The 23,080-nt window shown below is 35.8% G+C and overlaps 1 protein-coding gene and 1 non-coding gene across 2 annotated transcripts in view; both read right to left on the bottom strand.

The window, feature by feature from the left end:
* LOC117341669 (probable phospholipid-transporting ATPase IF) overlaps positions 1-22,771 on the bottom strand; it is a 57,245-nt gene extending 34,474 nt beyond the window's left edge. Inside the window, 8 exon segments of the mRNA XM_033903538.1 lie at positions 287-368; positions 679-895; positions 2,160-2,288; positions 6,729-6,836; positions 9,612-9,692; positions 10,464-10,553; positions 16,016-16,141; positions 22,597-22,771. Of these exon segments, the coding sequence (XP_033759429.1) occupies positions 287-368; positions 679-895; positions 2,160-2,288; positions 6,729-6,836; positions 9,612-9,692; positions 10,464-10,553; positions 16,016-16,141; positions 22,597-22,731 (968 nt within the window). The 5' untranslated portion in view covers positions 22,732-22,771.
* Positions 13,496-13,567, bottom strand: Trnat-agu. Its single transcript has one exon. It is a non-coding gene; the product is annotated as a tRNA-Thr (tRNA).
* Positions 22,772-23,080: the final 309 nt, after the last annotated feature.

The raw sequence follows: 23,080 nt of genomic DNA, 5'->3' as shown, positions 1-23,080 counted from the left end.
AATCAAAGGTCCTTAGTTTTTATATTTAGATATGAAACTTGTTTAAAGATGGTGGAAATGTATTATACTTGCATACTGATCTTTATTACAGGGAATTTACATTGATGCATTGCAATGTCACAATAATTATGATATTATAAACACAATATTGACCTGATGTTTCTAAAAATAGAAACATCAGGTTAATATCTAAAATATTAACCTCCATGTGTCTATATTTTGGCCAAGGAGAATTCAGGAAAGTCAGACCACATCTAATATACAAAGTAAGACAGTTTGTACTTACCTCTCAACTTGAGAAAACTTTGTAACTTTATTTTTGGAATTCAATGCCATTTTGGTTTCTGGTCCAGTATATATTGCACAACCTACAAAAAAGAAAATTATACACACCTGTAATGATAATGATTTGAAGTTATTATATACAACTTTACCACAGCAGTATACAGCTGTATTAAAGCAGTTGATTATCTGTGGTTACTAATTACCAGGGCCTTTATTAGAAACCAGCCAAAAAGAAATTCAGAGCTACCTGATGAAAACATCAAAGACCAAATATTTCAAAATTACCTGATGAAAACATCAATGACCAAGTACATCACAGGACTATATATATTATCTAGTAATACATATTTGAAATTGTACAAATGTTTCTAACTTGGCCCTGAAGTTCCTTACCATAAATGTAAGGTGTATTTTTTAATCTTGCCCCACGTAACAGTACATTGTCTGGGCCAAGAGATCTGACTTCTTCGCTTGTGTTTGTTGGTACGGTGATACGCCCAATGAACTTGTACAAGTCCGGGATCGGCTGTTGACACTCTATGTGGGCATGAAGGTCCTGGAATTCCTCATCGGTCTGATATTTCCGTGTGTTTGCTATACACATCTGAGTCTACAAGGCAAAAAATAGAATTTTAATTTATTAAAATGATAAATGTCTTATTTCAAAAAACAGAATTAACCTGACAGCTTAATTAAATAAGAATATACACATCAAAATGAAAGTGTCCATCATTATCTTTTCAACCAAATGCAATTTTAAAGCTAAATATCAAAGAAATTTCATTAGCAATAACTAATCATTAAAGGCCTCAATCTATTCAAATGCTTGTGTGTGCTTGGGACTTAAAAACATTTTTGAATGCATAATATGTAATTATAATTTTGTACATATAATTAAGGAATCAAGACTCTGAAAGCAAATTAAATGTCTACTGTCAGTAACATATAGGGGGGGTTGTATTTTGGATTTTGTTGATAAACATTGAGGTCTGTAGTTTGGTGTGTTGACAAACATGGAGGTCTGCAGTTTGGTGTGTGTTGACAAACATGGAGGTCTGTAGTTTGGTGTGTGTTGACAAACATGGAGGTCTGTAGTTTGGTGTGTGTTGACAAACATGGTGGTCTGTAGTTTGGTGTGTGTTGACAAACATGAAGGTCTGTAGTTTGGTGTGTGTTGACAAACATGGTGGTCTGTAGTTTGGTGTGTGTTGACAAACATGGAGGTCTGTAGTTTGGTGAGTGTTGACAAACATGGAGGTCTGTAGTTTGGTGAGTGTTGACAAACATGGAGGTCTGTAGTTTGGTGAGTGTTGACAAACATGGAGGTCTGTAGTTTGGTGTGTGTTGACAAACATGGAGGTCTGTAGTTTGGTGTGTGTTGACAAACATGGTGGTCTGTAGTTTGGTGTGTGTTGACAAACATGAAGGTCTGTAGTTTGGTGTGTGTTGACAAACATGGTGGTCTGTAGTTTGGTGTGTGTTGACAAACATGGAGGTCTGTAGTTTGGTGAGTGTTGACAAACATGGAGGTCTGTAGTTTGGTGAGTGTTGACAAATATGGAGGTCTGTAGTCTTACTATTACATTTGATCACTCTTATCGTTGGTGGTAGTGTCTGATAGTAGTGGCTGTTCACCTGTCAATTATCAGTGATATTATGTCACTAAATTTCTAGCCTTCCTTGCTCCAGGGCAATATGAAACAAGATAATTCAATTGGAGGACACTGGACTTCATGGGTCAATCATTTTATTGATAATTATTTATTATCAATGATTTAGACAGCCTTCCTGGCTCAAAAACAGTGAAACAAATTAACTCAAGCAGAATATTAATTTGATGAGTCAATCAATATCATCATCTGACAATTCCGTACCTTGAGGTTTGTCTCTCCGTCCAGATTGGCTGTGGTGACATAACACTGACCCTCTTCATCACATGACGACAACATGACCAGGTCACACGGGAATTCCTGGTTTTTTTCCACTTTCACAATATCCCCCACCTGTTTTGTTAAATTAAGGTAGATAATTAATTCTATAAGGGCAAGTAAATAAAACAGCTCTTCATCGATAAAGTGAAAGACAACTACGGGTACTGATTATAACACAATTTAATCAACATAATTCTGAGCAAAGACGATGGTGAATACTGGGGTAGCTGTACCATAGGTACATAATTATGTACAATGTACATTGTATATTGTGCATTTGTCTCAATCAACCTGTTGCTGAAATAAATGTATCATTACACAATTATCAGAAACTGTGTTCAAAAAGAAAAAACTGAATTTTTTATAGTTTCAAAATCTATCATAACAATGTTTTTATCTGTTATCAAACATTTTGCAGAAATTTCTTTATTTTTCTTATATTTTTTTTACAATTAGGGATAACATATATATCACAAGACAATATTATTACATTGGTAATATTTCATGAGCTGTTAGGTGCTTCATTCCTCAATATCATTGTTTCAAGGTGTAAAAACTAGAAAACTTTAGATCTCAAAATACATTTCTCTTTTGTTATTTAAAATTCCATCATTTCTGTTGTAAAATACTGATAACAACCTCTTGTACCTTTATGAACTAAAGTACCCTGTAACAGAAGATAATTAAGTTTTTTAAAACCTCTAAGCTCGAGAACTTCATTTTTCACTGGACATATTACTTAATCTTTGTATAAAATTGAAGGGTCCAGTCCATAATTCAATGCAGAGTGACATGCACAATTTTTTTTCCCAGAGAATTTTGCATAATCAATTTAACTCAGAAGAACGTCTAAAACATATTTAATAGATACAGCAGTGGTCTATAACCCCAACTGTAGGTTACTGACCATAATTTCCACCGACATCTGTCCATTTATCTATCATATGTATACTGTCGTTTATCTATCATATGTATATACTGTCGTTTATCTATCATATGTATACTGTCGTTTATCTATCATAATTTATTTATTATGTATATACTGTCGTTTATCTATCATATGTATACTGTCATTTATCTATCATATGTATACTGTCGTTTATCATATGTATACTGTCGTTTATATATCATATGTATATACTGTCGTTTATCTATCATATGTATATACTGTCGTTTATCTATCATATGTATACTGTCGTTTATCTATCATATGTATATACTGTCGTTTATCTATCATACTGTTGACAGAAATGTACCTATAACACTCCTTTACACTGATAACCTAGAAATTATCTTTAGTAAATGTACACACAGTGTTCAGACAGGGCAGTAGTATACTGTATAGCTAACATCCTAACTAGTCCTGACAATTCAAATCAGTTATGTATTATTATAGATATATTGTTTAAAGGGGCATTCCGTTATTGAAATGAGTTTATGCTAACAAAAACAAAAGAAAACAAGAATTATTTATTTTTCTAAACTAGTAAAAGTTATAAACTTTACCGTAATAAAACACTAAGTCAGAAGATAACCCAAAGTTCTTAAATATAAAAGTTTTTGAAAATGTCACTTCGACCCGAAGTGTGAAAAATTAATCGCCGCCAATGACTATTAATACAAGCATGCACAGACAAGTTTATGAACAGAAACGAAAACGGCGTATACCGCTCCCTGAGTTAGATATAATCAATAAAATAAGTACTTCCAGCCAAATGAATATACATTATCATTATCTATAAGGATCTACCATCATATAGCAATGTACACAATATATAAATCTCTAGTGTGAACCTTTACCAGACCACATAAAACTCAAATTGTTTATCTAAGGTAGTCGCCAAATCCACTGATAGTCAGCTCAGACTGATATCAGTCACGTTAAATCTGATCAGACTGATTATCACAAATTTAACAAAAGAGTTAATCAATTTTAAAAGTTAAAACAACCAAAGTAATGTTTAAACATAGGCTAGGTATCATCGATACTCAATGGGCTAAACGTACGATAAATATGGTAACAGGACTTTTTATTTTGTGATCTTTCAAACAACCGTTAATTTCATTCATGATTATGGAGGGCCAATATGTCCAAGAGGTTTTATCACTGTGGGATGGCCGTGGTGTCACGAGTAGAACTTACAGTATTTATCCTAAAATAACCCCCCTCCCTTAGTCAGTGTAAACGTTTAGTACTGTATTTATCCTACAATATTCCCCCTCCCTTAGTGTAAATGTTTAGTACAGTATTTATCCTAAAATAACCCCCCTCCCTTAGTGTAAACGTTTAGTACTGTATTTATCCTAAAATAACCCCCCTCCCTTAGTGTAAACGTTTAGTACAGTATTTATCCTAAAATAACCACCCTCCCCTAGTGTAAAAGTTTAGTACTGTATTTATCCTAAAATAACCCCCCTCCCTTAGTGTAAACGTTTAGTACTGTATTTATCCTACAATATTCCCCCTCCCTTAGTGTAAATGTTTAGTACAGTATTTATCCTAAAATAACCCCCTCCCCTAGTGTAAAAGTTCAGTACTGTATTTATCCTAAAATAACCCCCCTCCCCTAGTGTAAAAGTTCAGTACTGTATTTATCCTAAAATAAGCCCCCTCCCCTAGTGTAAAAGTTCAGTACTGTATTTATCCTAGAATAAGCCCCTCCCCTAGTGTAAATGTTTAGTACTGTATTTATCCTAAAATAACCCCCCTCCCCTAGTGTAAAAGTTCAGTACTGTATTTATCCTAAAATAAGGCCCCTCCCCTAGTGTAAAAGTTCAGTACTGTATTTATCCTAAAATAACCCCCCTCCCCTAGTGTTAAATGTTTAGTACTGTATTTATCCTAAAATAACCCCCTCCCCTAGTGTTAAATGTTTAGTACTGTATTTATCCTAAAATAACCCCCCTCCCCTAGTGTAAATGTTTAGTACTATATTTATCCTAAAATAACCACCCTCCCCTAGTGTAAAAGTTTAGTACTGTATTTATCCTAAAATAACCCCCCTCCCCTAGTGTAAAAGTTTAGTACTGTATTTATCCTAAAATAACCACCCTCCCCTAGTGTTAAAGTTTAGTACTGTATTTATCCTAAAATAACCCCCCTCCCCTAGTGTAAAAGTTCAGTACTGTATTTATCCTAAAATAACCCCCTCCCCTAGTGTAAATGTTTAGTACTGTATTTATCCTAAAATAAACCCCCTCCCCTAGTGTAAAAGTTCAGTACCGTATTTATCCTAAAATAACCCCTCTCCCCTAGTGTTAAAGTTTAGTACTGTATTTATCCTATAATAAGCTCCCTCTACCTCCCCTAGTGTAAAAGTTTAGTACTGTATTTATCCTATAATAAGCTCCCTCTACCTCCCCTAGTGTAAAAGTTTAGTACTGTATTTATCCTATAATAAGCTCCCTCTACCTCCCCTAGTGTAAAAGTTTAGTACTGTATTTATCCTATAATAAGCTCCCTCTACCTCCCCTAGTGTAAAAGTTTAGCACCGTATTTATCTTAAAATAAACCATCTCCCCTAGTTTAAAAGGTTAGTATTAAAGTTTAGGGAGTCTGGACTTATTTGAGACATGCTTTTAATTCAATTACTATTTTAGAACTGATGAATCTGCAAAAATAAAGGGAATTTATTTGTGGAATATATGTCATATCCATGTTTCACATATCCATGTTACACATAGTATTGTGTACACTAAAGCTGTGACAAAGACCAGTAGGTTAAATGGTAAGTTAAACTGATTTCTGAAATTGGGGTTTCAAGAGCATTAATTTATCTGACAGTATACATGGTACAGGTACACAAAGTAAATGGGTCAAGTATAGACCTCATTGTATTGTTATCTCCTTCAGTCATTATACAATGGGTATATAAGAAAAGATTCTCTCTCAGTCATTTCCCTGAGATTTCTTGCCATTGTACCAAGAACAAAATGTAAGCTATAAACCAGGACCACCCCTACAGCCCATCTACAGCGACAATGGTAATATGTTCAGCTGACCTTAACAAATCGGAGACAGTTTCTGTCTGACATTGCATGAGATAAGCTAGATCATTTGGTTTTATGATGATCCAGGTTTTATACATGTACAGATCTTGATACTGGTACAATTGACAATTCCTATAACACTGAACTTAACTAGCCTATGTTTTCTATTAAATTATATCATCATAGTATGAGAAAAAATAAAATTTACCACAAAATAAAGTTAAAATGATCAAATCATCAATAAAGTTTATTTATTGATTCAAGTATTGATAATGAGTCTCAGATGTAAGCAGTACAATATTTCTTTGTGTGAAACAGATTATTTTTTTATTGAAAATATACATGTACTTCCTGAGCATCTTTTTACCTTTTTTTGTGATATTATTTTGGAATAAAAGCCTTTTATGGAAACATGAAAAATTTGATGATTACACTGACTTCAGACACCTGTACAAATCATGCTTTTTGTGAAAACATGTAAACTTTGATGATTGACTTTGAAAACTTTTTGATATGACAAACCTTGATCTTCATAGATTTGATTTCCTGCATTTCGCCATTTCTGATAACTTTGGTCATCCTGTTATTGACCTCATTGTCTGCTTTGTGTCGTAAAAAGTCCTCATATCCCTGAAACACAACCCCAAAAACATCATTAGGAATCTTGGTGACTTCGTTTGGGCGGGGGATAACAAGCATTTTTTTTTTACAAATGGACGACAGACAGACAGACAGACCACAGACAAAGAGCAATTTAAATAGCCTACCATGATCAGAAATTACTTTTTAGTTAAACTTTAAAATTATATTCAACACTAAAAGTTTATCATCAAATCAAATTTCAGGAAATTCAGACATTTTTATTCAGCGATTACCTCCAGAAACAAGAAGGTTTGAACAATTAACGATTTTTAGAAGGGCAGTGCAATATTAACAGTCAAAATGCAAACACATGGCATTAACAGACAATGAGTGCAACAGTGGCCAGATACTGGTGATGGGGAGACAGGTGTGTTAATATATAGGGGACAGATACTGGTGATGGGGAGACAGGTGTGTTAATATATAGGGGACAGATACTGGTGATGGGGACACAGGTGTGTTAATATACAGGGGACAGATACAGGTGATGGGGAGACAGGTGTGTTGATATATAGGGGACAGATACTGGTGATGGGGAGACAGGTGTGTTGATATATAGAGAACAGATACTGGTGATGGGGAGACAGGTGTGTTAATATATAGGGGACAGATACTGGTGATGGGGAGACAGGTGTGTTAATATATAGGGGGACAGATACTGGTGATGGGGAGACAGGTGTGTTAATATATAGGGGACAGATACAGGTGATGGGGAGACAGGTGTGTTGATATATAGGGGACAGATACTGGTGATGGGGAGACAGGTGTGTTAATATATAGGGTACAGATACAGGTGATGGGGATATAGGTGTGTTGATATATAGGGGACAGATACTGGTGATGGGGAGACAGGTGTGTTGATATATAGGGGACAGATACTGGTGATGGGGAGACAGGTGTGTTAATATATAGGGGACAGATACTGGTGATGGGGAGACAGGTGTGTAATATATAGGGGACAGATACTGGTGATAGGGAGACACATGTGTTAATATATAGGGGACAGATACTGGTGATGGGGAGACAGGTGTGTTAATATATAGGGGACAGATACTGGTGATGGGGAGACAGGTGTGTTGATATATAGGAGACAGATACTGGTGATGGGGAGACAGGTGTGTTGATATATAGGGGACAGATACTGGTGATGGGGAGACAGGTGTGTTAATATATAGGGGACAGATACTGGTGATGGGGAGACAGGTGTGTTAATATATAGGGGACAGATACTGGTGATGGGGAGACAGGTGTGTTAATATATAGGGGACAGATACTGGTGATGGGGAGACAGGTGTGTAATATATAGGGGACAGATACTGGTGATGGGGGAGACAGGTGTGTAATATATAGGGGACAGATACTGGTGATGGGGAGACAGGTGTGTTAATATATAGGGGACAGATACTGGTGATGGGGGAGACAGGTGTGTAATATATAGGGGACAGATACTGGTGATGGGGAGACAGGTGTGTTGATATATAGGGGTCAGATACTGGTGATGGGGAGACAGGTGTGTTAATATATAGGGGACAGATACAGGTGATGGGGAGACAGGTGTGTTAATATATAGGGGACAGATACTGGTGATGGGGGGACAGGTGTGTTAATATATAGGGGACAGATACTGGTGATGGGGGACAGGTGTGTTAATATATAGGGGACAGATACTGGTGATGGGGAGACAGGTGTGTTAATATATAGGGGACAGATACTGGTGATGGGGAGACAGGTGTGTTAATATATAGGGGACAGATACTGGTGATGGGGAGACAGGTGTGTTAATATATAGGGGACAGATACTGGTGATGGGGAGACAGGTGTGTTAATATATAGGGGACAGATACTGGTGATTGGGAGACAGGTGTGTTATATATAGGGGACAGATACTGGTGATGGAGAGACAGGTGTGTTAATATATAGGGGACAGATACTGGTGATGGGGAGACAGGTGTGTTAATATATAGGGGACAGATACTGGTGATGGGGAGACAGGTGTGTTAATATATAGGGACAGATACAGGTGATGGGGAGACAGGTGTGTTAATATATAGGGGACAGATACTGGTGATGGAGAGACAGGTGTGTTGATATATAGGGGACAGATACTGGTGATGGGGAGACAGGTGTGTTGATATATAGGGGACAGATACTGGTGATGGGGAGACAGGTGTGTAATATATAGGGGACAGATAATGGTGATGGAGAGACAGGTGTGTTAATATATAGGGGACAGATACTGGTGATTGGGAGACAGGTGTGTTAATATATAGGGGACAGATACAGGTGATGGGGAGACAGGTGTGTTAATATATAGGGGGCAGATACTGGTGATGGGGAGACAGGTGTGTTGATATATAGGGGACAGATACTGGTGATGGGGAGACAGGTGTGTTAATATATAGGGGACAGATACTGGTGATGGGGAGACAGGTGTGTTAATATATAGGGGACAGATACTGGTGATGGGGAGACAGGTGTGTTAATATATAGGGGACAGATACTGGTGATTGGGAGACAGGTGTGTTAATATATAGGGGACAGATACTGGTGATGGGGAGACAGGTGTGTTAATATATAGGGGACAGATACTGGTGATTGGGAGACAGGTGTGTTAATATATAGGGGACAGATACAGGTGATGGGGAGACAGGTGCGTTAATATATAGGGGACAGATACTGGTGATGGGGAGACAGGTGTGCTAATATATAGGGGACAGATACAGGTGATGGGGAGACAGGTGTGTTAATATCGAACTATCTCACCTGTTTGATTGCAGTAACAGAAACAACAAAAACCAGAGGAGCAATGCTGGTGATGGGTGTGACTGGTGTATCGATACTCAACTGAAATAAGAATCAAATTGATTTTTAAATTATTTCTTAAGAATTTTTAATATCAAATGACATGTTGCAAACATAAAACACATAATAAAATATTAAGTAAAATTAAACTCTGAATATTGTCTTTACAATGTTACATTTGATTATGCACAGATATCAGAAAATTGTGTGATTAAACTATATTAAGTAATATTGCTATTATTTTTTTTCGTTTTGTAAAGAAATTTGATAATTTTTTAAATGAATAAACAATGCTAAGGAACGCAATATTTGTGTTATATGTTCTTCCTTTACAATATCACATGAAAAGGAAGCGATGTAATATTCTTTGTGTAAAGCAAGTGAAATATTTATTGTGGCCAAAGCCATAAAATGTACCTTTATGAAATATAATGTACCTTAAAATAGCTACATATTAAGGTACTAAATATGTTGTATGAGATCTAAAAAAAGAATGAATGGCTGAGTGAGCATCCCTGTGATAACTCCTATTTATCAGGTGTAGTTGATTATATACTGTAAACGTGGTTATTTTTGCGGGGGTTTAATTTCGCGATTTCCATACGTAAACTATACGTGCGGGGGTAATTTTTGCAATTGACCCACCTTTCATTTGAAGTTCGAGTTTACTGAAATTAATATCAAAATAATACATGTGGGGGAAATTTTCGTGATCAAAAGGGATCCACGTAATTAGCGTAAATTCCCCCCTCGCGTAAATTTCCACGTTTACAGTAAGAGGAAAGTGGTTTTAAAACAATCTTTTTCACATACCTGTATAATGCCAACACACAGGAAGTAGAAGTTAGCTATCCTCCGGAACTGTTCAAATAGGTTTTTTGGCAGGAAGTTAAGTATTGTATACTGCAACAAATACACAAAAAATGAGATATAAACCAGAACTGGGTAAAACATAAGCTTCCTTATGTAGTCCGCGTTGGATAGGATACAAAAATTTTGTGTTTTGATTACACTAATCATGTACTTTAAATATTTGTCTTTCTCCCAATCCTGATGTCCTGTTTATTGCTGCCTATTTTCCAAAGACTGATAAATTAAGACACCTACCATCTCTGACAGAAAAATTTGACACAGGCTGAATTTCCTTGAGTTTATTGGGTATTGATTATAAGAATTGATTACCCTCCTTTCCTGTAATAAGTCCTGGGGTCTTATTAGATGTATAACAGGACAATTAAACAGTGCTTTTTTACTAAATTGCAATAGACATGGATCAGCTTATCAGGGCATGACCTTATTATGACCTTATTGTGAATTGCAAGATAAAAATAAAAATATTTCCATTATCATCAAAAGACAGTTTTAATTGATAAGATTTTTATTTGATTCAATTGAGGAAAGTGTTTGAATAATTGGCCGGGCAAATTAAACACAGGGGAAATATTAACTTAATAAATCCTAGGTAAAGTCTTAGGTTTATAAACAGTGGACAAAATACCTCTAGAAAGGTAGATTCCTCATGCAATAAGAAAAGAAATGGAAAAACAATGTAAAAGACAGTAATGAGTATTCTTCATTTTAGTTACAATACAGTGAGTGATGTCTAGACACTAAAACACGTATGACATACTTAGGAATATAATACATACATTAAACTGTCAGTCATAAAAAATCATGATTGATGGTTATATTTGGCAGTAAATAAACTTAGCATTGATCATATAAAATTAAAACAGATCTATCAGAACAAAAATTACAAAATTAATTAAGAGAAAATGTTGGGGGATGGCTTCTGTTAAGATGTTTAAAGCAATATGTATAAAATTCAATAGAAGAGAAGAAACAACAAACTATCATTAAGAATTTGAAGCAGCAGATGAAATACATGTCAATAGTGTGTACATCATACAACTGTAACAGGAGACTAGAACTGTCGCCAGGATGGCTGACTAATACCCCCACAATCTGCACAAGTCAATGGTGAATTGGAACTGTTAATTAGAGGCTTAGTAACTAAGATAACCCAGTAATTTAGTGACCAGTTGCCATAGCAACCATAATTTTGAAAAAAAAGTGGCATGCACATCTACACATGGTCCTCTATATTTGTGTGAAGTTTCATTGAAATCGGCCATTTAGTTTAGGAGGAGTTGTCCAGACAAACTTAAAGTTATGGTTCTTATCAGAAAACCTGTTTATAGTGACCAGTTGCCATAGCAATCATAATTTTGAAAAAAAAGAAAGTGGCATGCACATCTACACATGGTCCTTTATGTTTGTGTGAAGTTTCATTGAAATTGGCCATTTAGTTTAGGAGGAGTTGTCCGGACAAACTTAAAGTTATGGTTCTTATCAGAAAACCTGTTTATAGTGACCAGTTGCCATAGCAACCATAATTTTGTGAAAATAAAGTGACATGCACATCTACACATGGTCCTCTATATGTGTGTGAAGTTTAATTGAAATCGGCCCTTCGGTTTAGGAGGAGTTGTCCAGACAAACTTAAAGTTATGGTTCTTATCAGAAAACCTGTTTATATTGACCAGTTGCCATAGCAACCATAATTTTGAAGAAAAAAAAAAGTGACATGCACATCTACACATGGTCCTCTATATTTGTGTGAAGTTTCATTGAAATCGGCCCTTCAGTTTAGGAGTTGTCCAGACAAACTTAAAGTTATGGTTCTTATCGGAAAACCTGTTTATAGTGACCAGTTGCCAGAGCAACCATAATTTTGAAAAAAAAGTGGCATGCACATCTACACATGGTCCTCTATATTTGTGTAAAGTTTCATTGAAATTGGCCATTTAGTTTAGGAGGAGTTGTCCGGACAAACTTAAAGTTATGGTTCTTATCAGAAAACCTGTTTATAGTGACCAGTTGCCATAGCAACCATCATTTTGAGAAAAATAAAGTGGCATGCACATCTACATATGGTCCTCTATATTTGTGTGAAGTTTCATTGAAATTGGCCATTTAGTTTAGGAGGAGTTGTTCGGACAAACTTAAAGTTATGGTTCTTATCGGAAAACCTGTTTATAGTGACCGGTCGCCATAGCAACCATTTGCCATAGCAACCCTAATTTTGAGAAAAATATAATGGCATGCACATCTACACATGGTCCTCTATATTTGTGTGAAGTTTCATTGAAATCGGCCCTTCGGTTTAGGAGGAGTTGTCCGGACAAACTTAAAGTTATGGTTCTTATCAGAAAACCTGTTTATAGTGACCAGTTGCCATAGCAACCATAATTTTGAAGAAAAAAGTGGCATGCACATCTATTCATGGTCCTCTATATTTGTGCGAAGTTTCATTGAAATTGGCCATTTAGTTTAGGAGGAGTTGTCCGACAAACTTAAAGTTATGGTACTTATCAGAAAACCTGTTTATAGTGACCAGTTGCCATAGTAACCATAATTTTGAGAAAAATAAAGTGGCATGCACATCTACACATGATCTTTAATATTTGTGTGAAGTTTCATCGGAATTGGCCCATCGGTTTAGGAGGAGTTGTCTGGACAAAATGCGTCTACAGACAGACGGACGGAAGGACGGACGGACGGACGGACAACCTGATTCCAGTATACCCCCCCCTAACTTCGTTGCAGGGGGTATAAAAATGTAGCGGCCAGACCAGGGTTCGAACCCAGGACCTCCAAACACTAGCCGGATGCTCTACCAATTGAGCTACCTGGTCACCGATGATCGACCCAGACCAGTCCCGCTACACACCTCCCTCCTTTTTTCCAAGTCTTCGCCCTCGAAGACACACGAGACCCTTATACCACCACCGTGGGTATTTTAGTTGGGCGCCAATTTTGTAACAGGAGAGGAGAAAATGTAGCGACCAGACCGGGGTTCGAACCCGGGACCTCCGAACACTAGCCGGATGCTCTACCAATTGAGCTACCTGGTCACCGATGATCGACCCAGTCCAGTCCCGCTACACAACTATTAACCCAACATGTGTACATGTACATGTATTTAATTGTACCTTAGACAATTATTGACCCAATGTGTATATGTATCTTTACTGAAGACAAGACGTGAGTTGATGAAGTTTATCAATGAAATATTCATGGCTAGTATGTACACCAACAGGACAGCCAACCTGCGGCTTATACCTATGTAATATGTTAATCAATATTTAGCACCTGTCTCAGGTAAATAAGCTATATATAGAAAGGGAGGAGATTACTTCCCTGTTTGTCTGAATAATTTTGACTATATCTGCCCTGATATAATGTCAGTATCATCCACTCCCTACAGTATAATAACAGCGGATATTAGATAGAACAACCTTCCTATCATCTACCTACACATGACTTCTGTAGTCAGACTGGCTGTACTATGGTTTATAGGACCAGGAAACACTCCCACAATATTTATGTGTACATATTTGTCTTCAGGAAGGATTAAACTTTTTTGCTCTGTTTTGTTTCCATCTTACTTTCTTTTTTATATTTTTGTTTTAGGTTTTGACTATCTACCTGGTATGTTTGATTTTTAATTTTTAGTGGTAGTGGTGTCAAGAAGGGAGGGGATAGGGGTGAGGCAACACTTAAGAGTTTGACTGAAAATAGGCAGGAGAGGACTTACTGTAGACCAATAAACTCTGCATCTTTTAGTTTTGTTTACAGAATTGCAAAAGACAGGAATTACAAAACAAGGGCTTAATGCAGGATTCACATGGCCTACATATATCAATGATTATCTTACCCGGATTTTACAGGGGCCTGTATTCGGCCCCAAATCCACCCCAAAAAATCACTGTATATAGAGTGGGTATAACCTTCATGTATACAATGTTACCTTTAAGGTAGAAGATATGATCTTCTTGTTACTTACATTAGAGGATATATTATATGACCATGCTGTTGTTTACCTTAGTGGATATGACCATGTTGTTGTTTACCTTAGAGGATATGACCCTGTTGTTGTTTACCTTAGAGGATATGAACATATTCTTGTTTACCTTAGTGGATATGACCCTGTTGTTGTTTACCTTAGTGGATATGACCCTGTTGCTGTTTACCTGAGAGGCTATGACCCTGTTGTTTTTTACCATAGAAGATATGACCCTGTTGTTGTTTACCTTAAAGTTTATGACCCTGTTGTTGTTTACCTGAGAGGATATGACAATGTTGCCGTTTACCTGAGAGGATATGACAATGTTGCTGTTTACCTGAGAGGATATGACGCTGTTGTTTTTTACCATAGAAGATATGACCCTGTTGTTGTTTACCTTAAAGTTTATGACCCTGTTGTTGTTTACCTGAGAGGATATGACAATGTTGCTGTTTACCTGAGAGGATATGACAATGTTGTTGTTTACCTGAGAGGATATGACCCTGTTGTTTACCTTAGTGGATATGACCCTGTTGTTGTTTACCTTAGTGGATATGACCCTATTGTTGTTTACCTTAGTGGATATGACCCTGTTGTCGTTTACCTTAGTGGATATGACCCTGTTGCTGTTTACCTGAGAGGATATGACCCTGTTGTTGTTTACCTTAGAAGATATGACCCTGTTGTTGTTTACCTTAGAGGATATGACCCTGGGGTTGTTTACCTTAGTGGATATGACCCTGTTGTTGTTTACCTTAGAGGATATGACCCTGATGTTGTTTACCTGAGAGGATATGCCCCTGTTATTGTTTACCTTAGAGGATATGACCCTGTTGTTGTTGACCTTAGAGGATATGACCCTGTTGTTGTTTACCTTAGAGGATATGACCTGTTGTTGTTTACCTTAGAGGATATGACCATGTTGTTGTTTACCTTAGATGATATGACCCTGTTGTTAGAGGATATGACCCTGTTGTTGTTTACCTTAGTGGATATGACCCTGTTGTTGTTTACCTTAGCGGATATGACCTGTTGTTGTTTACCTTAGAGGATATGACCTGTTGTTGTTTACCTTAGAGGATATGACCATGTTGTTGTTTACCTTAGTGGATATGACCCTGTTGTTGTTTACCTTAGTGGATATGACCCTGTTGTTGTTTACCTTAGAGGATATGACCCTGATGTTGTTTACCTTAGAGGATATGACCCTGTTGTTGTTTACCTTAGAGGATATGACCCTGTTGTTGTTTACCTTAGTGGATATGACCATGTTGTTTACCTTAGAGGATATGACCATGTTGTTGTTTACCTTAGAGGATATGACCCTGTTGTTGTTTACCTTAGAGGATATGACCCTGTTGTTGTTTACCTTAGAGGATATGACCCTGTTGTTGTTTACCTTAGAGGATATGACCCTGTTGTTGTTTACCTTAGTGGATATGACCATGATGTTTACCTTAGAGGATATGACCCTGTTGTTGTTTACCTTAGCGGATATGACCCTGTTGTTGTTTACCTTAGAGGATATGACCCTGTTGTTGGGAAACCTCTGTGTGTGGAGTACAGCCACATCCTCACCAGCCAATGGTTTGTTACCCACATACACCTTTCTCTCTGATTGAGCTGGCTTCCTCACACATCCCTGTCAAAAGAAAAATTAAACATAAGAAACAGCAAAAACAGACATTAAAACACTGTTGTCATATAAATACTGTTGTCATATAAACACTGTTGTCATATCAACATTGTTGTCATATAAACACTGTTGTCATATCAACATTGTTGTCATATAAACACTGTTGTCATATAACCGCTGTTGTTATATAACCAGTTGTCATATAAACACTGTTGTCATATAACCACTGTTGTCATATAAACACTGTTGTCATATAAACACTGTTGTCATATAAACACTGTTGTCATATAACCGCTGTTGTTATATAACCACTGTTGTCATATAAACACTGTTGTCATATAACCACTGTTGTCATATAAACACTGTTGTCATATAAAGACTGTTGTCATATAAACACTGTTGTCATATAAACACTATAGTCATATAAACAATACGTTGTCATATAAACATATAAACTCTTGTTATATAAACACTGTTTTGATATAAACACAGTTGTCATACAAAATTGTTGTCAGGCAAACATAGTTGTCAGACAAGAATTTTTGTACCATAAACTGGTTTTTTTCACCAAATTGTTTTCTTATCATCAATTCTGTTGCTGTCTTTTTCATCAATATGTTTGTTGTCAGATAAATAACACTATTTTCTGATAAACATTTTCAGATAAATACCATTGTCAGAAATATTTGTAATGAAATACATACTGAATAGTTACATATAAAATACTTTTACCATTACTACAGTATATATGTATACAGTCCTACCGTACTTGACCTAATAAGGGCGCAGGGCGCGGGTAATATTGACAGTGAGGGCGCCCTTATTAAGATTAGTTATTCTGAAGTTTTATGAAACAGACTATACCTTATAGCAGAATACCCAAGGCTGTGGAAACGGTAAAATATTCAGTCATAAAAATATTCCAGATGAAGATACCTATTCATTACTATATATTAAGCTTAAACATCACTTGAATATTCCTGTAAACTTGTAAAACATGCCAGCTGATCTTTAGACCAGAGAATGTGTGTTCCACCATTTATGTTCAAATGGAACTATTTTGTGTTCTATTTATAGACATAGGTGATTTCCCAGATCATATCAGACATCGTTTTCTTTGACCTAATAATTGATTTACAATGTCTTTTACTAGCTTTCTGTTCTGAACAAAAGTTATTTATCAACAAGAATGAAGTCTTTTACTTTATCTTCAAATAAAGATGGTAAGTTATTATTTGTGTGTGTGTTTAGTTTCGGGTGCTCTTTGCACTGACATGTCATCTGTAGGAATAGACAAAATATGGCGAAAACTTGTGTTCCAGTTACTTAATTTGCTGAAGAAAATTGAACACATAAAGTAGCAAAACTTTTCACATGAATTATTACTTTTAAACACCATTTTGACACTCAGTCAAAGATTTATTTCCTTGAAAAAAGGTAGGGGCGCCCTTATTAGGTCAAATACGGTATTTGTATTCCTTGACATCCAAGCTGTCACAATACACATGTAAACTACTTTGTTTAAAATGTTAATACATGTATATACTTTTCTGTATCCTGTTACACTGTATGGTTATCATATAGAGTAAACATTTGACACCAGAATCTTTCTACTTGATGCTGACACAAAACCTCCTAAATATTTTATCAAATGTTGACCTGACAATTTGCATTGCTTGACCTTATTAAAATCAACTTTGAGCCAAACATATAAAAATGTAAAAAAAAATCTCCATTAACTTTGTCCTCGTACAATCTTATCACATATATATATATGTCCCAGCATTTGACTTTGACCTAAACCTTTGACCTTGGCAATATATTTGACCTTGACTTTTTACCTTCATATATTTGACCTTGAGTTAGAATCAATAAAAATATTCAGCAACTACATATGAACATAGTATAATTAACTTTGACTTAAAAACCATCATTCTTAAACCTCGTTTATTTGTCTCAAAACTGTCAATGACCTCAATATTGACATTTTGTATTTAACTTTGACCTATTATTACTATATTGACAATACATTTTGTCCTTAATCAATTTGACCTTTCCTTAACTAAAATTATCTGTTATATGTCGTTTAAACAGCACGTAAGTAAAATGAAGTGTAAACAAAAAATACATGATTCATAGTAAATGGGTCAAAAAATTTGTGTGAAGATTAACAGTGGTTTCCTGTCTATTCACATCATATAATACAGATTTTCTGACTTATCTACCATGGTATTATAATCTTCTATCCTATCAATACTTTACTCTTTATTATAATGATACGTATTCCGTTACTTAATGTCCTAGTTCCTGACATTATTTTTCATTTTGATATCTAGAAGAAACATGCAGTATTTACTAATAGATGATCATTGAGATTCAGTCAAATTAAATCTCTTTCCTTATAACAATTCACTTTAAGGAGCGCCACATTATACCTATGGGATTAGAACTCCCGGGGAGAGAGTTAAGTCGATTAGGGTGTGCATCACAAATATCACTTTGTTATAAATACTTCGGGACCAACACAGGAAACTTGAACCTGTACAAATGTATACCCTAATGATTAGAGATCCCAGAGGACTCTCTGCACCCACTTTGGATGATCTTTATTAGATCTATATATACTGATCTTTTCTCTACTTTTCTTATCCTTAACACACAATTAACTTGAACCAATACTATTGATAAAAATATGGCACTTCGAAACTTGGATTTTTTTGTCAACCCATTCAAGAGAGTCCTTTATGAGGGTCCCAATCTACAGCTGGGTCAAGATTATAATTTCTGTTTACTGGACAAACAATGCATATGGTCATGACAATAAAGTTACGACAGTATTGTTATACAAATATTTTATCATCTGTGTATAGGTCAAAGGCTGTTGTCTCTTTATAATTATAAATTCCAGATGTGTGTACAGGGTTTGTAAGGAAGGAGTACACAAATCTCACGTTGGAGAAACTGGACAACATATCATTAATAATCCCTCTGTTAACGCAAGAAATTCGCAGAAATTCGCAGAAATTCGTGCCATTAGAAGTAGTCTCTGTGAACTTTTTAATCCTCACACCCAGTGATTTTATCTACACACTTGTAACAAATGGATGCCTGCCAACCCTCCATGTTTTAGACAGAAGCTCCCTATATTTGGCCCTATCATTTCATAATAAATATGTCATGGGGTGATTTAATGTATATGTCTGTGAACAATCTCTTTAAAGTATTTGTGGTTTCAAATTGAAATCACAATAACAGCTATATTATCCACGAGGCTAACTGGAAACCCAATGATCCATCTTCCTCAAGCTTGGAGAGATTCATATAAAATTTTACTCCAGTGCACAAAGCTTAGTCAACTTTCAACCAGTGAGATTTCATAACTTTAATAATCCTAGTATTGGAACTTTTTACTATAAATTAAATCTACAGCAATGTATTTTGGACCAATAGACACTGAAAACATTTAATTAAAAACAAAACACAAATTGGTAAGTAGTTTAAACTACTAAGTAAAAATTATTTATCATCAAATGACTCAGATGCGATTGTTTACACCAATTCAGGATATCAACTGTCGAGATGCATGACTGCAAGCTGAAAAGTGAAGTCGGTGATGTAAACAAGATGTATATCACAACATCAAAGTTAAGGGTCAAGAGGTAGCAGCACACAGAAGCCTGGGGTTGTACACTACTGTACAATATTACCTGTATGTATGTTACCATCAGGACCAACCAACACTGTGTACAACTATTTTTGTACACGGATCTATATAATTATTTTATTCTATATCTGTAGTAGCGTCACCAGCCTCACACAGTGATATCCGGTAAAGAAACTTGATATCAAGACAGATCTTGGCTCTCACAAATCAATGATCTTTATTGGTCCAATGTAACAATGATCCTTTCTCTATGACAAATAATCCAAGATGGCTGACAGTTTTCCCAATCAGGTTCAAAATTGAAAGGTACCTTGGGGAATCTTCCTATGAAGTTTGAGAAATATCTTTTCGGTACTTCTTAAGAAATAGCAATAAAAACCTTTAACTGTCAAAATCAAAGATGGCTGCCTGTCTGCCATTTTGCAGATTCAAAATTGAATGGGGGCAATTTGATGACGGTGGGCTAAAAACCAAATGATTTAAATCAATAAAATAGACACAAAAGTATTTCAAATCAATATGAATAAAATGTAAACATAACGAATAATTTTCAGATAATGACTCCCGTACCACTCATAAAGTCCTGTACAATATATCTCCCATATCACTCATAAAGTCCTGTACAATATATCTCCCATATCACTCATAAAGTCCTGTACAATATATCTCCCATATCACTCATAAAGTCCTGTACAATATACATGTACCTCCCATATCACTCATAAAGACCTGTACAATATGTCTCCCATATCACTCATAAAGTCCTGTACAATATATCTCCCATATCACTCATAAAGTCCTGTACAATATATCTCCCATATCACTCATAAAGTCCTGTACAATATATCTCCCATATCACTCATAAAGTCCTGTACAATATATCTCCCATATCACTCATAAAGTCCTGTACAATATATCTCCCATATCACTCATAAGTCCTGTACAATATATCTCCCATATCACTCATAAAGTCCTGTACAATATATCTCCCATATCACTCATAAAGTCCTGTACAATATATCTCCCATATCACTCATAAAGTCCTGTACAATATATCTCCCATATCACTCATAAAGTCCTGTACAATATATCTCCTCATATCACTCATAAAGTCCTGTACAATATGTACCTCCCATATCACTCATAAAGTCCTGTACAATATATCTCCCATATCACTCATAAAGTCCTGTACAATATATCTCCCATATCACTCAGATAGTCCTGTACAATATGTCTCCCATATCACTCAGATAGTCCTGTACAATATGTCTCCCATATCACTCATAAAGTCCTGTACAATATATCTCCCATATCACTCAGATAGTCCTGTACAATATATCTCCCATATCACTCAGATAGTCCTGTACAATATGACTCCCATATCACTCATAAAGTCCTGTACAATATACATGTACCTCCCATATCACTCAGATAGTCCTGTACAATATATCTCCCATATCACTCAGAGAGTCCTGTACAATATGACTCCCATATCACTCATAAAGTCCTGTACAATATATCTCCCATATCACTCATAAAGTCCTGTACATTATATCTCCCATATCACTCATAAAGTCCTGTACAATATATCTCCTATATCACTCATAAAGTCCTGTACAATATATCTCCAATATCACTCATAAAGTCCTGTACAATATATCTCCCATATCACTCATAAAGTCCTGTACAATATACATGTACCTCCCATATCACTCATAAAGACCTGTACATTATATCTCCCATATCACTCATAAAGTCCTGTACAATATATCTCCCATATCACTCAGATAGTCATGTACAATATATCTCCCATATCACTCAGATAGTCCTGTACAATATATCTCCCATATCACTAAGATAGTCCTGTACAATATATCTCCCATATCACCCATAAAGTCCTGTACAATATACCTCCCATATCACTCAGATAGTCCTGTACAATATACCTCCCATATCACTCATAAAGTCCTGTACAATATATCTCCCATATCACTCATAAAGTCCTGTACAATATATCTCCCATATCACTCAGATAGTCCTGTACTATATGTCTCCCATATCACTCATAAAGTCCTGTACAATATATCTCCTATATCACTCATAAAGTCCTGTACAATATATCTCCCATATCACTCAGATAGTCCTGTACAATATATCTCCTATATCTGCCCTCAGATAGTCCTGTACAATATATCTCCCATATCACTCAGATAGTCCTGTACAATATATCTCCCATATCACTCAGATAGTCCTGTACAATATATCTCCCATATCACTAAGATAGTCCTGTACAATATATCTCCCATATCACTCATAATGTCCTGTACAATAATATATCTCCCATATCACTCAGATAGTCCTGTACTGTATATGTCAATCATCTCATAACCATTCTACTCAATCTACACAGAATTGTGACTATTAGAAGATTATCTTTCTTAAAGCTCTAAATGTAATCTTTATATATTTTACACTAATTGCGATAAGTTATATCGACTTATATAAATCTGTTTAATCACTTTTTTGGTCCGCATGGAAGTTCTCAATGTGTCTGACTGTGTGATGAAACTGGAGTAACCAGGGAAAATGTATGTGGTGGGGCAGGTGGCCCTGTACCTTTACACGTCGGATCATGGAATCAAACCCTGGCTGCCTAGTAGAAAGGCAAATGTGTTACCACTGGGCCACCCAACCACCCCAAAAGATCCCCTAGATCAGTGGTTGATTATAAACATCATAATTATGTCATCAACAGAGGAAACCGTTCATCATATTAACTGTTATCAAATTCACTTACCTGGTAGATATTAGAACGTAGAAAACAGGAAGGAGAGGAATGGCCAGGTTTGAGTAAAGGTACACTAGACTCAGGACAAAATGTACCATACCGAGACATGGAGATGTCGGCACCATCATTAATGAAATCAGACATGTCACTGATTCAGAACTTCTTAACTGACATGCTAATAAAATTACTACAGACCATATTAATCCAATTTACCTGCACATTCACCAAGAACTTTCTACATTAAGGAAGAAATTAACTCTTACAGGAAACTGAAAATAACCTAAGCTACATGTATTTACTTTCAATATACCTGGCAAAACTGTGTGAAATAGAGATAGCTATATATAGGCAGAAATATGTTATGTATATGCATGCTCCAAAGCTTCCTGTTCCCTTTAAGGTCACACACTATCTTTACAAGCACACTGTGTGCTTACAAAATCAGAATCCATGAAAACATTTGAAGTTCTATGCATAATAATATATAATTAGA

This window comes from Pecten maximus, chromosome 14, assembly GCF_902652985.1.
Source record: "Pecten maximus chromosome 14, xPecMax1.1, whole genome shotgun sequence".
NCBI lineage: Eukaryota > Metazoa > Mollusca > Bivalvia > Pectinida > Pectinidae > Pecten > Pecten maximus.
The sequence above is the reverse complement of the archived record's forward strand: the minus strand, read 5'-3'. Positions and strand labels throughout refer to the sequence as shown.